Below are 17,912 nucleotides of genomic sequence, written 5' to 3'. Positions count from 1 at the left end.
GCCGGGTTGATATTGAGCTCGCAACTCAACCTCGTAAAAAAAACAAACTGCCACCTCCAGTTTAAATATTCACGCGGAATATTGTGGAGGATCAAATACCCAAACTCAGCACAGCCCCCACTTGCCCCATTTAGCTTGTCTTAGTGAGGTGGTCCTTAGGACCCGGTGGACCCCGGGACCTGACGGCCGCAGTGTTTTTGTTCAGTTGACGGGGAACGATCATGATTGAAAATAAAGTGGAAATAATAAAGCGTTTGGAAAGAGGTGAAACACCATCAGTTATTGGAAAAGCGTTAGGCTACAGTCAGTCAACGATTAGAATAATTTTAAAGGATAACAGATAAAGTGAGAATAATGGAGCACGTGAAACGCCCTGCCCCGATGAAAGCTACAATTATTACTAAGCAACACAGTGTTTTAATTATTGGAATACATACGTTTCTTAAGTGTTTTATATGCATAGAAAGGTAAAATATATACTATATACTAAGACAAACGTTTGATGAACTGATGCTAAATAATACCGGATGTACTTGTTCCGACTTACGTACAAATCCGACTTAAAGACGGATTTGGGAATGGAACTCGTACGTAACCTGGGGACTGCCTGTAATCTAATTCATTTGCACTGACAGACAAAAGTTCTACTTGTATTAAAATAAGCAGCTTAGATTTACAAGCAGACAGGAATTTTGATTGCAGTTCATTTCCAAGCAATTTGCACTGATTTTATTTAATTCTTTTTAAGGAAATAAGGTCAGGTTGACTGATCTGAATCCTACTGGCATTTTCTGTATTTATTTCAAATCTTAAGCATCTGCTGTTTTTGATTTTTTTTTTCCAGATCAGGAAATACTTGGTTTCAGACTGAATCCATTGGAAGTTATCAAAGTGGGATAAAAATAGAAAAAAAAATTATTTTAAACATAGAAGATATTTTACTTTTTCAATGGTGTTTTTGTAGCATCTTTGGATTAATGGAGCAAAACAAAATTCTGCCAGCGTGGTCTTGTCATGTGTAATAGAGATCAGACATAAGGCCTGGCTACTCAATCCATTCTGATCAGTATCTGACCATATGTGCTGGATGTATGTTTGGATTTTTTAAAATGCATTCTGGTGTTTGTTGTGAAGGCCCAACCGATTCAATATTTTGTCCAGGTCAGCATGGTTTCCTTAGTGTGTCCTCTAATTTTGTTCAGCATCTGGTGGTTTATCATCCACTAAGTCAATAGCATGTCTGAAACTAATATTTATGGTGCTGGCTGGGGACTTAAATATTTGGGTTTGAATTAGTCATGCTAGGATTCATGTTTGGTATTAATTTTATACCATAAAAGTCTTTGCTCGGAATAATTCCTAATAATGAATGCTGTAGATTTCTGTCCATTTAATTCTGTGATGTTATTGGAGGCAAGTGTTTCAGGTTACTTGGCTGGGATGTGTAAAATATTTTTTATCATTTGTAACCAATTCATTTTGTGTGGAAGAAATAATACAAATAAAAATAATTCTTAATATTATGACATCAGCTTAAAATTTATCTAAGTTATCATTTAACAGCTTTTTCCATTTAGCGAATGACAATGTAAACACTGAGTTTATTATTTTGTCTGGATGAAAAAAAAATTGTATATTCTATCTAGAGTGCATATTGTGGAATTCTGTCTCATAAATTTTCAATTACATATTGGGAAGTATTTGCATATTTATGCAGAATTCATTTGTTCTATATACAGTTTAATGGTTGAGATCCAATTAATTTGGGAATTAGATATTTCATTTCATTTATTGTATGCTTCAATTATAATTTCAAAATCATTGCAACAAAATGCAGAAATATTTTCTGATTTTCCTGGATCCCTTCCCATTCTGTTGGGCAGCATCTGCTGTTCATGCCAGTCTAAATGCAAAACATTGTTATTCTTGTGATATTAGGGTATTATTCACTGTTCATTATCAAGTCAAATTTACAATGCCTATAGCAATGAATACATCCAAATTCAAAAAGACCACTGTGCTACATTTTTGAGCATTTAAAAAAAAATAAGAAATTAATATAATTGTGCAATATTTTTGACAACCTACTTGCGCAAAATTGGTGTAACTAATTAATATAATGTAAACAAATGATAAGTGTGTTTAAGAAGTCAGGATTTATATCCAATGTTTGTGCTGGTCAGTGAGAATTCAATTCATTTTTGGAAGAGTATATTTCACTAATATTTTAAATCAAAATCTTGATTTTCTCCCCCATAACATTGCACATTTTAAATCAACTAATTTCAAATAAAGGCACATTAAAGCAAAGAGGATTATTGAATTTTAAAGTTTCCCTTGAGTTAGATGTCTGCTTTATGTATTTTTTCTTTTTTCTCTCTCCTATTTGAGAAAGTCATTGTTATGAAGCAGAAGAGTTAATTAGTGTTTAAAATCTTAATTCTGGATATGTGTGTGAATCACAGTTGAGCAAATCTGATTTAAGTTATTCAAAAGGTGTTCCATCAGGAGTGCAAAAATAAACCTGATCATAACTGATTCTTGAATGTTCTTAATATTAAAACTGCAGTTTTGTTATTAACTCAAGGGAAAAGTCTGAAGTTTTGGAAGGATGTTCTAGATCAATTATATCTAATGTTTTATATATTGTGCAGAACTGATTTAAAATCATATGGACAGTTTTTGCACTGCCTGAATGTAAAAGGCTATGAAGTGATGGACGTTTTAAAATGTATTCAAGTAAGCCTTTTGACACAGGATGTAGATAGACCAACAACGAAGGAGCACCACTGGATCTCACAGAATGAATCTCACCTTGTGATGGGAGTGTAAGTGGGGGTTCTCTTTGGAAATAGTGACCATAACATAACATCTCAAAGTAGTTTTTAATAAAGCTAAGGATGGACCATAAATTTGTTAAATTGAGGAAGGCAAGTTTCATTAGACAGGAGGGCTAAGGTTGACTGGGTGCATTTACCTCCAAGTCTAGGTGTATACAGTGGGAAGCATTTAAAGGGAAAATAGCAATACCTTCTCTTGGGATAAAAACCAAGGGTGACAAGGTCAGAGAACCTTGAATGTTGTAGGTTTTTGGAGTTTGGATAAACAGTAAAAAGGAAACATAAGGATCTAAAAGACAATCAAGGCCATCAGGAGTGTCGTGTAGGGAGGTGCTTAAAAAGGAAGATAGGAAGGCAGAGAAGGACAATAAAATATCACTAGAAGAAAGAATCAAGGTTAAACTGAAAACATTTGTAAGTATACTAAGGACAAAAGAATAACCATAGAAAGATAAGGTCCATTTGCCACAGCTATGCTGTGTATGAAATCAGCAAGCATGGGAGCATTTCTAATACTTTTCATCAGTATTTATTAAGGAAATTGAATTTGCAGTTGGAAAATTTAGAGAAGGTAATCTTGAAAGTCTGGTATAAGTCTCAATCAAAAAAAGAGTTGGTACTTATTGCATGGGCCTGTCTTAAAATTCAGTAAATTCCCTTGGCAGGATAGGATCTATCTCAGACTGCTGTGGGAGGTAAGGGAAGAGAATGCTGGGATTTAACTGAGATTGTTAAATTCTCGCTGTCCACAAGAGGTTCCTGTTGACTGGAGGGCAGGTGAAAATGCTTGGCAGTTTGTATACCTGTGAGCCTAACCAGTAGTAGGGTAATTATTGGAGAAAATGCTGAAGAGTAGGATTAGTAATCATTTGGAACAAGAGAGTCTAATCAGTATTGGCCAACATTTCTTTAAAGGCAGATCTTACTTGGTCAATTTGATTGAATTTTAAATGAGGTATCCAAGGGTATTGACGATGTCAGAGCAGGAGATGTAGTTTACTTGGACTTCGGTAAGATTCTCTAGGGAAAACTGGTCCAATATGTTGTAGCTTAAGAGGTTCAGTGAAATTTGGCAAACTGGATCCAAATTTGGAGAAAGGGTGATGGTGGAGGATTGTTTTAACCTCCGAACTCTAGTTCTAGTCTCACCCCAATCTCAGTGGAAAAAGTCTGCTTGTATTTACCCTATCAATACATACTCTCTCCATAATTTTGTATACCTTGATTAAATTTCCTCTCATTCCCCTATGCTCCAAGGACTAAAGTCCTAACCTATTCAGCCTTTCCCTATGACTTAGGTCCTTAAGTTCTGGCAACATCCTTTTAAATTTTCTCTGTACTCTTTCAATCTTATGAATATTTGTCCTGTAATTAAGTGACCAAACTGCAAATAATACTCCCAAGTTAGGTTTGACCAATATCTTATACAACTTCAACATAATATCCCAACTCCTGTACTTAATATTATGATTTATGAAGGCCAATGTACCAAAAGTTCTCTTTATATCCTTATGTACCTGTGACACTACTGTTCTTAGATCACTCTGTTCTGCCACACTTCTCAGTGCCCTATCATTCACTGTGTAAGTCCTATGAAAGTACAACACCTCATTATTAAATTCCATCTACCATTTTCCCAGCTGATTCTTGATAGCTTTCCTTGCTGTCCACTATGCCCCCAATCTTGGTATCATCTGTAAATTTGCTTATCCAGTTTATCGCATTATCATCCAAATCATTAATATAGATGACAAGCAACAGACCCAGCTCTGATCCCTGTGGCACACCTCTAGTCATAGGCCTTTTGTCACAGAGAGGCAACCATCTACTATCATTCTCAGGTTTCTCCATCTAAGCCAATGTTGAATCCAATTTACTACTTTGTCCAGAATTCCAAATGATTGAACTTTCTAGAATAGGCTCTCATGTGGGACTTTGACATAGGCCTTGCCAAAGTACATGTTGAACTACATTGTAGATTATGTCCACTGTTGTCTTCAACTTTCTTGGTAACCTCTAGAAAGTCTCTAAGATTAGTTAGACATAACCTATCACATACAAAGCCATTTTGACTGCCACTAATTAGACCTTGTCTATCCAAATACTTACACCTACTTATTACGGTTTTTAAATCCCCAAGGCCCAACAAGGTATCCCCTTAGACCTTGTAGAAGGCTAAGTGCAGAATATTAGAATGCCTTCCAATAACTTACCGCTACTAAGTTAGGCTCACTGGCCTACAATTTTCTAGCTTATTTGTGGATTCTTTCTTGAAGAATAGAACAATATTAGCTGTCCTGTAGTCCTCCAGCACCTCAGTCATAGTTAAGGAATTTATACTGTAAATTTCTCTACCAGGGCCACAACAATTTCTGCACTAGCCTTCTACAATGTCTGAGGGAATATCTTGTCAAGCCCTTGGGATTTATCCATTCTAATTTGCCTCAAGATGTCAGTCATTTTGTCTTCATAATCTGGATACAGTCCATGACCTCACTACTGTTCTGCCTTGATTCTATAGACTTTGTCCTGAGTAAATACAGATGCAAAAATCTACTTAACATCTCCCTCATCTCTATTCAGTTCCATATGTAGGTGACCACACTGATCTTCAAGTGGACCAATTTTGTCTCTTTGTCTTTTCTCCTTTGTCTTCATGTATCTGTTGGAGTTCTCCTTCACCTTGTCTGCAGAACAACCTCGCGCCACCTTTCAGCCCTCCTGATTTTTCTCAAATATTCCCTTGTTTCTCTTATCTTCAAGTACCTCATTTGCTTCTTCCTGCCTATGCTTGGTAAGCTACCTTCTTTTTCTTAACAAGGGCTCCAATATTCCTCAAAATCCAAGGCTCCCTAAATCTGTTCACCTTGCCTTTTATTCTAACAGGACCACACAAACTTTGCTCTCTCAATATTTCACTTTTGAAAGCCTCCCACTTAACAAGCATCCCTTTGCCAGCAAACAACCTTTCTCAGTCCACGCCTTCCAGATCCTTTCTGATGTCATCAGAGTTGGCCTCTCTTCAATTTACAATGTCAACCTGAGATCCAGTACTATTCTACTCCATAATCAACTTGAAACTAATGGAATTATAATCACTAGATTCAGTGTTTCCCTATAAACACTTCTATCACCTGCACTGTCTCATTCCCTAGTAGGAGGCTCAGTATTATGGTCTCTAGTTGGGAATTAACAAAACTTTGCTGAGCACATTTGACAAACTATCCTATCCACTCTTTTTACAGTATGAGAGTTCCAGTCAATATTTGGAAAGTTAAAATCACCTACTATCACAACCTTATTTTTCTTGCAACTTTCTGCTATCTCTTTATAAATTTGCTCTGCTAATTCCAGCTGATTTTTGAGTTGTCTATAAATATAAGCCCATTAATGTGGTCATCCCTTTCTTATGTAATAGTTCCACACATTTAACCTTAGTAAACGAGCCCACCCACACCCCTCCCCGCTGCCACCACTGCTGTCTGCCCTGTCTGAGCAGTGCTGTAACATTTTCCCTGACGGGTAATGCTCTTCAATACATTCCCCTCTATCACGTCTAAAACAATAGAACCCTATCATTGAGCTTCCAGTCCTGTCCCTCCTTTAACCGAGTGTCACAAATGGCTATGATATCATAATTCCATGTGCTAATTCATGCTCTAAGCTCATTTGCCTTAACCTACAATACTTAATGCATTATAATAGAGGCAACTCAGGTAATTAGTTCTACCATGCTCACTCAACCTTTAAATTCCTGCCTTTGTATGCGGGTTTAATATCTCTCCACAACCATTCCCTGAGTCCATAAGACAAAGGAGCAGAAGTCAGCCATTCGGCCCATTGAGTCTGCTCCTCCATTTCATCATGAGCTGATCCAATCTCCCCTTTAGTCCCATTCCCCCGCCTTCTCACCATAACCTTTGATGCCCTGACTACTCAGATACCTATCAATATCTGCCTTAAATACACCCAATGACCTAGCCTCCACTACTGCCCGTGGCAACAAATTCCATAGGTTTACCACCCTCTGGCTAAAAAATTTTTTTTGCATCTCTGCACTCTGCACAACAGTCCTGGCACTATGGCTCTTAACCCCCTGCAAATCTAGTTTAAACTTCCCAGAATGGCATTGTACTCTTATATAAAATATTTTTCTTTGCTGTGGGGAGTGAAGGAGGATGGAGCATCCTCATGTTACATTTAATTCTCTTGTTCTTTATTTTATGTCAGGGTTCATAATTATTAAAGCTATTTCTTTATCAGTCTACCAAAACATTCTTATCTTTGGGGGGGGGGGGGAATATTAAATATTTTCTTTGCTGAGGAGGGCAGCCTAAATCTCTATAATTGAAAATCTTCCTTAGAAGTAATCCAGTTCATCTCTTTTATGCACTTCTTAATACCTTAAACTGAGGTGTTCAATGGAAACCAAAATACTAACATTTAATGCAAAGCATTAATCATTGTTCTATACAAATTCAAAATAGCTTTTTCTTTTATATATTATTCATAAATCATCATATTGTTGTGAAGTGACTAGAGACAGAATGGCCCATCAAATCTGTGCCCTTAGCAGAGAAATTTATTCACTCTTGTGTCCCATAACTACAAATTTTCTCGTTTGTTTCTATCATATTCCTTTTTGAAGATATTGATTTTGTTTCTACTAGAATTTCAAAACATAATTTCTGCAGTTATTTTTTCCTCTTCCGTCTTCCATGTCCTTATTTAAATCTATGATTCCTGTTCATTGAGTCTCTTCTAAATGATACAGCTTCACAATCTAAACAAATTACACTTGTATCATCCTTTTGGGATCCTCACGTACAAGGAAAGCAATATTATTTTCTCCAGTGCAATCTTATAGACGAAATTCCTAATATATGGAACCATTCTAAGTAAACATTTCTGCATTCTCCCTAGAACTCTTACTAAAATTAGGTGATTAGAATTAGACTCTACTTTTGTCATGGTCTCCCATGAGTTTTCTACAGGTACAACATGGAAACAGAAACAGTGGGTGAAATTTTTGGATATGATGTTTCCAATCCATGCTTTGGTTCCCATTTTCTTTTGGGGCAAAGCTCCTGAGGTGACAAGGAAGATAAGGGAATATGCAAAAACAAAATGTGTATGATACTTATCAGGGGAGAAATGAGGAAAGCAAAATAATTTTGAGGGAAGTATAGAGGCAAATATCATCTGTTTTTCTACAAATCTGCATTTTATATGCAACCAAGTTGAATATCAGGAGTTACTTTCTGAAAGGAACAGCAATTGGTATTTGAACTTAGTTTTTCCAGCTTGCTTCTAAGTATGCAAGAACTTTTATCTTGAGATGTAGACCAACAGCACTATTGATGCATCTATCTCTAGAGTTACAAACTTCTGATCTAAGAGTTGTTGCTGTGATGTAGTTGACTTGTTAGATACGTGCCCTAGTTTTGCAAAGTTTGTATTTGCAATGACGACCAGTCCTTGATGTTGGAGGATAGGGAGGTGACCAATTAATGGCATTTGAACTTTTGGGTGTAGCTGTGACCAGAATGACAGCTATGTGGAAGTAGACTACTGTTTACATAGACCATTGATATAAGTACCCATTGAAGCAAGCTGCAGCCTTTTGACAAAATTGAATATTTTGTCTGAATGTTAATGCTAAGTACAAATTCAAGTTTGTCACCCTGCTGTATACATGTTTCCTGGTAAATGAAATGGTGTTCCTCCATTCCAAGGTGCACAACATGGTACATGTAACTCGTACACAACATACAAAGTAATATTGCCACAAATAAGTTAACAAATAATAAAACATATTCCAGAAGATTGACATTTTGCATATGGTGCATTTACAACACATGTTAAGAAGTAAACAGTATAACATTAATTCCACGTCCCATTCCCATTCTGATATGTCTATCCATGGCTGCCTCTACTGTCAAGATGAAGCCACACTCAGGTTGGAGGAACAACACCTTATATTCCGTCTGGGTAGCCTCCAACCTGATGGCGTGAACATTGATTTCTCAAACTTCCGTTAATGCCCCCTCCCCTTCTTACCCTATCCCTTATTTATTTATTATCCCCCCCTTTTTCTTTTCTCTCTTTTTTCTCCCTCTGCCCTTCTCACAATCACCCCTTGCCTGCTCTCCATCTCCCTCTGGTGCTCCCCTCCCTCTTTCTTTCTCCCTAGGCCTCCCATCCCATGATCCTCTTCCTTCTCCAGCTGTGTATCCCTTTTGCCAATCAACTTTCCAGCTCTTACCTTCATCCCGCCCCCTCCTGTCTTCTCCTATCATTTTGCATCTCCCCCTCCTACTTTCAAATCTGTTACTATCTTTCCTTTCAGTTAGTCCTGACGAAGGGTCTCGGCCCGAAACTTTGACTGTACTTCTTCCTGTAGATGCTGCCTGGTCTGCTGCGTTCCACCAGCATTTTGTGTATATTGCTTGAATTTCCAGCATCTGCAGATTTCCTCATGTTAACATTCCTGGTGCTTTGTAAGTTATGACACCTGGGTGGTGGCAGGAAGTTCAGAAGTCTTAAAGACTAGGGAAGAAGCTATTTCCTTTCCTAAATGTCCTTGATTTAATACACGGTACCTGCCTGATGGTAGGAAGTTGAAGAGATTGTGGGATCGATGGGAAGGATCTGTGACAATGTTAAGAGCATTCCATACAGCACTCTTGATAAATATCTTGGATGATCCTTTTCAAGAGGTGGAGATACTGAAGTGCTTTCTTGACTAAAGAGGTGTTGTTGAGGGATTAGATGAAATTATCCATTATGCACATTTATGCCCATTCCCAGCAATTTGGTGCTCTTAACGGAGGAGCCATTTATGTGCAGTGAGGAGTGGTCAGCCTGCACCTTCCTAAAGTACACAATTAGTTTTATCCACATTGAGATTCAAATTGTGCTCAGACCATATTACAAGCCACTTTACCTCCTATTTGAACACCACCTCATCCTTATTGTTGATGATGCCAACTGCTGTTGTATCATCAGTGAACGTGATGATTTGGTTTGAGCTGGATCTAACAATACAGTCATTCAGCAGCAGCATGAACAGCATATTGTTTATGTATATCATATGATATAGTTCAAGGGTTAACATTCAACCCAAAGAGGTTTGGTGAGAATCAACAGCATATGCCCTTGTGTTTAATGACCCAGGGAAAAAAACATAACTTTAGTGGCAGGACTTTGAGAAACTTAAGGGACATGATATGTCTTAGTACTGATATGTTCAAGGCTAGCCATGGTTAGTTTGACTGTTTCAGAAAGCATGCAAATTTGTGAGTTGTTGTTCTTGTTGAGGGGGAACAGCATTTCCATAGGAACTGAAGCAAGTTTTAAAAAAAGGAAGCTTGTTTATTGCAATGAATTTAGTTTCACAGTGAGTATATTAATTTCAATAGAAGCAACTCTTAATTTACAAAGGTATTACATTCCAGGAACTATCTTACAAACAAAAAAAAATCATGAATTGAAATTAGATCAAGAGATGAAGAATTGGTATCAATAAAACCCCCCAAAATAAAAATTGATCTGAAAGCTTGTTTTAACATCAAATCTTAAGTGTTAATTAAATGAACATAATGTGTCCTTTCAACATACTTAGTGTACCACCAAGTAAACTATAAGATATGGTGGATTTTGAAAGAACAATCACATCCCCTTGTATAAGAACCTAGGTCACTCTCAAGACTTGTCCATTTTTAATATTGTGCAAAGCCATGAGTCTTTGGTACTCTTCTTCAAAGGCAAACAAAAGCAGGATCATCCCTGAGACACGTTCCTATTGAGCAACGTAGTCAAAGGATGCCGCAAGGTAGCAAAGGGCTCCAGGACTTTTGTAGCTGTTACATTTTCCAAGAAAACAATGTAGTGCACATGGGTGAAACAGATTCTGGAGTAGATGTTTATTCAACACTTACAGTTAACCAAACGTCCTTCTGAAGTTTCATGTAGTTTATGAGATCAATAAATAAAAATAAATGCATTTTAGAAAAACTTCAGTGAATTGTTAATGATATTAAAAATGAGTTGAATGCAATTTGGAAATCCAGAAAATTATAAGGGATCCACAGTTTTGAATGTCTGCTTTTTGAAATTTGTACTAATCTTGGGTAGTAATCTTAAAAGCTTTAAATATCATTTCCACAAGCCAGTACAATTAAAGTCTCTAAGTTGGTTAAACTTTGTGTTCTAAATTTTTAGGGAGTAAAACCAGCGAGTTTTGGCAAAGTTACAGACCCAGAAATAAAAGAGATCATTGGAGAATGCATCTGCCAAAATAAAGAAGAAAGGTTTGTAACAAAATCAGGACAAGAGTGTATTGTTTCCTAGAAATGATAATTGATTATTGAGTCCTTTGCAATAAATGTTCTTCAGCTGGTTATCAGCAAGTCCTTGATTTAGCTTACAAAGTGTACTTATTTTCTTTTTGTTATTAAAGAACACTATATTGTATTCCAGATACAAAGGTGCAGTGCATCATGGATTTTTAGGACTAATCGTTTGTATGTATTTTTTTTTAAAAACCTGGTTTGACAAATTCAGATTTCATCCTAGTCATTTGTTAATTGTTTAGTTATTTGTATATGTATTAAGTTTAGTTAAGTGGTTTATTTTCGTACCATACCTGTTGATGGGTTATTGCATGAAACATTGATTGATTGTTTATTTATTTCCATAGATGCTGCTTAATCTGTTGAGTTCCTCCAGCATTTTATGTGTTGCGCTGGATTTCCAGCCTCTGCAGAATCTCTTGCGTTCATAGTCTCTACACTCTTTCCAATTTAATGATGTTTTTCATATGATGGGTGACCAAAGCAGTGTCACCAATGTCTTGTACAACTGCAACATAATGTCCCAAATACTATACTCAGCACCCTGACTGATGAATGCTAGCATACCAAGTACTTTCTTCACCACCTTGTCTAACTGTGGTGCTGCTTTCAGTGAGCTAAGTACTTGTACTCCAAGATCCCTTTGTTCAACAACAACTTATTCACCATGGTATAAGCCCTGCCTAGCCCAAGCTGTGCATTCACTTTCAAGGACTCTACACCTCATGTCACCTCACTTATTTGTTGACTTATTATTTTTGTTTTGTATGTGCATTGTTTGTCTTTTGCATATTGGTTGTTTGTCAGTCTTAAACATAGAAAACCTACTGCACAATACGGGCCCTTTGGCCCACAAATTTGTGCCAAACATGTCCCTACCTTAGAAATTACTAGGCTTACCTATAGCCCTCTATTTTACTAAGCTGCATGTACTTATCTAAAAGCCTCTTAAAAGACCCTATCGTATCCGCCTCCACCACCGTTGCTGGCAGCCCATTCCACGCATTCACCATTCTGAGTAAAACACTTACCCCTGACATCTCCTCTATACCTACTCCCCAGAACCTTAAACCTGTGTCCTCTTGTGGCAACCATTTCAGCCCTGGGGAAAAAGCCTCTGACTATCCACATGATCAATGCCTCTCATTATCTTATACACCTCTATCAGGTCACCTCTCATCCTCCTTCAGATGAGTTTTATTCGGAGATATTTGAGGTAGTTTTTTTTCAAAGAGAGTTAGTACCTGAAACACATTGCTGGGGATGGTGATAGAAGCTGAAACATTGGGGATGTTCAAAAGACTCTTAGACAAGCAAATTGATGTAAGGAAAATGAAGGATTACAGGTATAGGCTCCGTAGGGAGGGTTTGGTTAGATTGATTCTAGAGTAAGTTTATGTAGATCAGCACAGTATTGTGGGCCAAAAGGCCTGCACTGTGTAGTACTGTTCCATGTTCTAACATCAACTAACATGCTTTTGCACTCAACCAGCACAAACATATCCTTCCTATAGTGTGCTGACCAGAACATAGAACAATACAGCACATCACAGGCCCTTCGGCCCACAATGTTGTGCTGACCCTCAAACCCTGCCTCACATACTTAGATTCACATACATACCTTCCACCTTAGATTCCTCCATATACCTGTCTAGTAGTCTCTTAAACCTCACCAGTGTGTCTGCCTCCACCACTGACTCAGGCAGTGCATTCCACGCACCAATCACTCTCTGAGTGAAAAACCTTCCTCTAATATCCCCCTTGAATTTCCCTCTCCTTAACTTAAAGCCATGTCCTCTTGTACTGAGCAGTGGTGCCCTGGGGAAGAGGCACTGGCTGTCTACTCTGTCTATTCCTCTTAATATCTTGTACACCTCTATCATGTCTCCTCTCATCCTCCTCCTCTCCAAAAAGTAAAGCCCTAGCTCCCTTAATCTCTGATCATAATCCATACTCTCTAAACCAGGCAGCATCCTGGTAAATCTCCTCTGTATCCTTTCCAATGCTTCCACATCCTTCCTATAGTGAGGCAACCAGAACTGGACACAGTAGTCCCAAGTGTGGCCTAACCAGAGTTTTATAGAGCTGCATCATTACATCGCGACTCTTAAACTCTATCCCTCAACTTATGAAAGCTAACACCCCATAAGCTTTCTTAACTACCCTATCTACCTGTGAGGCAACTTTCAGGGATCTGTGGACATGTACCCCCAGATCCCTTTGCTCTTCCACACTACTAAGTATCCTGCCATTTACTTTGTACTCTACCTTGGAGTTTGTCCTTCCAAAGTGTACCACCTCACACTTCTCTGGGTTGAACTCCATCTGCCACTGCTCAGCCCACTTCTGCATCCTATCAATGTCTCTCTGCAATCTTCGACAATCCTCTACACTGTCTACAACACCACCAACCTTAGTTGGTCTTACTATGGTTTTTCATTGATTCTATTGTATTTCTCTGTCCTGTCGTGAATGTCTGCAAGAAAATGAATCTCAGGATAGTGTATAGTGATATATTTGTACTTTGATAATAAATATACTTGAACTTCAGTTTGACTTCCCAAAATGCAAGTTCAATGTAGATAATTTCCGATTTTGATTTAACTTGTACTAGAAACCCAGAAGGCTACCTACAGTACATCTACAGAGTAAATGATTATCATTGGCCGCTCACATTTATGCAAAATGTAGGCCTTGAAGGATTAAGCTAGTTCTTTTGGATGTAAATGACACTGATAGCTTAAAAGCTTTAAAATGTTGCTTTCTAAACAGAGAGAATACCTATAGTATACTAAAATAATCAAAGGCGTTCCTCATTTGGTTGTTAAACAAGTGATAAACTGGCTGTTAAACGGTTGTTTTTTGGATAGGTCTATTTCTAGCTGTGTATGTCAAACTGATGTTCTTCAGTATAAGCATATCTTAAGTAGAATTTAAAATGTTGTGTTCTAAATTATTGCCCAAATCTGCTGGTTCATGCCAATGATTGAATAAAATGAGGTTGATATGGGTAAATATTCCCAAAACTGATGCACCTGTAGCTGGAATTTAGGCCAAGATGTCAGATTGTGCCCAGCACAGGAATTTACCTATATTGAATAATTGAGTATGGAATTGTTTTCCAGATATTCTATAAAAGATCTTTTAAATCATGCCTTTTTTGCGGAGGACACTGGGGTAAGGGTTGAACTTGCTGAAGAAGATGATGGTACAAAAAATTCAATTGCAATGAGACTCTGGGTTGATGATCCTAAGAAGCTGAAAGGCAAGCCCAAAGATAATGGTGCAATTGAGTTTAGTTTTGACTTGAATAAAGAAAATCCTGACGATGTTGCACAAGAAATGGTGAGTATCATTTTATCACAAAACAAAGTTGTCTTAGAAATTGGAAACCTAATTTTAATTTGTATGATGGCACAACACATTAATATCCAAATGTATTTATCAATATTTGGATTATTTTGCAATGTTGCTTCTGTTTTGCAATATATCCCATCACCTGTGTCAATGTAATATGGGTGAGAATAATTACCTTCTGAAGCTGATTAACTTTGTATCTAAGTGAAAGTGTTGGGATGAGAAGGTATTTAATATCAGTTCTGGGTGAGCAATATCTAAACCAATAACTGTATTCCCATCATTGGACTGTTTGTTCCCCACTATTATGTGTTTTTCTTTGTCAGTTTTGTCTGTTCTGTTGTCTGATTTGGTTATCTATTCATCTTTGTTGAAATTCGTTTGACTCTTGGCAATGCTTCATGACTAAGTTTGTCAAAGCATCCACTTTGCTGTTGGATGTTTTTTATGTTTCAATTGAATATACATTGGGTGAGAAATATGAATGATTCCTTTCAAATATTTCCCATTTTTTCTGATTTTCTAATCTACAGAAGCCCCCTTGCTCCTGATGGGATGTAATTGTCTTTAACTTCAAAACTAGTTTGTGGTTAATCATAAGCTGAATCTAAACTATTATATTGAGTCCAAATTGCAGGTCTAAAGTAGCCATTTCCCCAATTGGTTCTGTGATGTATAACACATTTGCCATTTTGATTTGTTGAGTCTAAGAAGATGATAGCAAATTATATTTAGCTGAATGGTGGGACTTCATTATAATCTATTGTTGAACTCTCATGTTGGGGGAAAACAAAATTTGGCATGAGTAATAAGAGCATGAAACAAAAAGGTCCTGGGGGTGGGGTATGGGAGTCCTGGGGAAATTGCCATTTATTTAAAAGGAACATGGAGGAGGAAATCTGTATAATCAGAGGAGATGCTCTTGTCGACTGGATGATGTAAAGGGTGCTTTTTTTTTAAGCCAATAACTTCTTTTGATGTCAAGTTTCCTTAGCCTTGCTTATACTTGCACTGCTGTGGGCATAAGGAGGTTGGTGGAATTAGTTTAAATTTGTGCTCTCTTTCTATGGTTCTTTGCATAATGTTGAGAAAACGCTTAATGCTTTAAATATTTTAGAGAGATCCCCATCTCATCTTCCTTCGCTACTTTTACCCTTGAGAGGAAATTTATCACAAATTTGTAGAACAGCTATTTGATTTTAAAAATACCATTTAAAGTGCTTAATGATAAGTATCTGCCGGAAATTACACATCAAGATTAACCTGCTGTGGGTAACAAATGAGTGAATAGATTCACATTTCTGTAATAATACTTTGGGAAGATTCTCAATTTAATGTGAGCAGCCAGATACGGTTGGCGCATAATACTGAAATAACCAGTTGCCTTGCCTGACCTGCTGAGTTATTCTAGCAGCTTGTGTTTTTTTTTTATATTTGTTTGGAATCTGTAGGAACAATGATTTTTTATTAAAAAAAATTTAAATAAATGAATATTGTCCCATCAAACTTGGAGTTGAGAATTAATTTGTATACATTCCAACATTTAATACAATCATGACATTCTGTTTGCAGATTGACTCTGGATTCTTTCAAGAATGTGATTCTAAGATTGTTGCCAAGTCAATACGGGACAGAGTAGCCTTAATTAAGTGGAGAAGAGAAAGGAGTCAGCAAGTAAATGAGGCTAATGCACAAAGAGAAAAGAAGAACAGGGACAAAAAGAACTGTTTTCATCAAGTTATTGACACCCCCCATCAAGGTCAACATATCCCCTCAGAACTGGAAGAACCTGAAGCTGACCAACATGTGTGTCCAAGTCTGCTGAACAGTATTACATCTATGATGTGTAAGTGAGGTTATGTGATGGTAAATTTGAGCATGGATTCAGTTAAGGTTTTTTTTGTCTGAGATGAAAATAATTAGGAAAATCACACTTCAAAAAAAATTTTTTTAAATTAGTTTTTCAAAACATTTTACAAATTAAAAACCCCAAATCCCAATGAGGAGCATTAATACAGTGCAAAATTAAGCATACAATAACAATATGCTACAAAGGAAGAGAATTTAACAAAAAAGCACCTAAATTAAAGACAAGTAAGCTTAGTGCCCTCCCCAAGCTCCACAACACAAGAAACAAACAACAACAACTCCAGACCGACCACAGCACAATATAGAGAGTATAAGTCAGGACAGTCAAACTCCCAGACTGTGAATACACTTAGCAACAGAGGATAATAATGCCTACTACCAGAAAAAAAAGGGAGCTGAAAGCAAGGGACCGAAAAGAAGGAAAAAAAAGAAAAAAAAACCCTAGTCAAGAGGAAGGTTATGAAAGTACTCGATAAAAGGTCCCCAGACCTTATAGAACTTTAGTTCCGAATTAAGAACTGAATAATGAATTTTTTCGAGGTCCAAGCAGGCCATAATGTCGTTAAGCCATTGCGCATGAGTGGGCGGGGCAACATCTCTCCATCTAAGGAGGATCAAGCGTCTCGCCAGGAGAGAGGCAAAGGATAGTATTCGGCATTTGGTCGGACCCAGACATAAATCTGTCTCGCCCCAAAAACCGAACAGAGCAATTAAGGGGTTTGGTTCTAGGTGCTGATTCAGAATACCCAATAATGTAGTGAAGACATCTTTCCAGAATTTCTCCAAGCTAGGACAGAACCAGTACATATGGATGAGAGAGGCCACGCCCCTCTTGCATTTATCACAGAGCGGACTAATGCCAGGGTATAATCGAGATAGTTTAGATTTAGACATATGGGCTCTATGAACAATCTTAAACTGTAAAAGGCAATGGCGAGCACAAAGAGAGGTTGAGTTAACCGATTTGAGAACTGAGTCCCAGCTCTCCTCGGATAAGGAGATATTTAAATCCTGCTCCCAGGCCATTTTAATTTTATCCACAGGGGCCCGTCGTAAGGCTGCTAGTTTATCTCGGATAATTGATATTAAACCTTTACCTAGTGGATTAATGGAAAGAAATAGGTCCATAGCATTTTTCGCAGGCATTTCAGGAAAGTTAGGAATTAAAGGAGCAATAAAGTGTCGGATTTGGAGATATCTGAAAAAATGAGCGTTAGGCAGGTTGAACTTAACAGAGAGCTGCTGAAAAGAAGCGAAGCAATTATCAATGAAAAGATCTTCAAAATGTCTAATGCCCTTCCTGTACCAAACATGGAATGCTGAATCGTACGTAGTAGGTAAAAAAAGGTGATTATGTGCGACAGGGCTAGAAACGGAAAACCCCTGGAAACCATAGCATTTCCTGAACTGAGCCCATATACGCAAAGTGTGTCTAACAAGAGGATTAGCTATTGATCTGGGCAGACTACTAGGGAGTGCAGAGCCAAGAAGT

The 17,912-nt window shown here is 37.5% G+C and overlaps 1 protein-coding gene across 5 annotated transcripts in view; it reads left to right on the top strand.

The window, feature by feature from the left end:
• Positions 1-17,912, top strand: part of wnk2 (WNK lysine deficient protein kinase 2) — a 191,645-nt gene that overhangs the window by 68,774 nt on the left and 104,959 nt on the right. For all 5 annotated transcript variants that reach the window (XM_073072185.1, XM_073072187.1, XM_073072186.1 and 2 more), the window contains exons 5-7: positions 11,064-11,152; positions 14,320-14,539; positions 16,124-16,397. In XM_073072185.1, the coding sequence (XP_072928286.1) occupies positions 11,064-11,152; positions 14,320-14,539; positions 16,124-16,397 (583 nt within the window). The remainder of the gene's footprint in view (positions 1-11,063; positions 11,153-14,319; positions 14,540-16,123; positions 16,398-17,912) is intronic.

The sequence above is a fragment of the Hemitrygon akajei genome, chromosome 19 (genome assembly GCF_048418815.1).
Source record: "Hemitrygon akajei chromosome 19, sHemAka1.3, whole genome shotgun sequence".
NCBI lineage: Eukaryota > Metazoa > Chordata > Chondrichthyes > Myliobatiformes > Dasyatidae > Hemitrygon > Hemitrygon akajei.
This window is presented reverse-complemented; position numbering and strand designations above follow the sequence as displayed.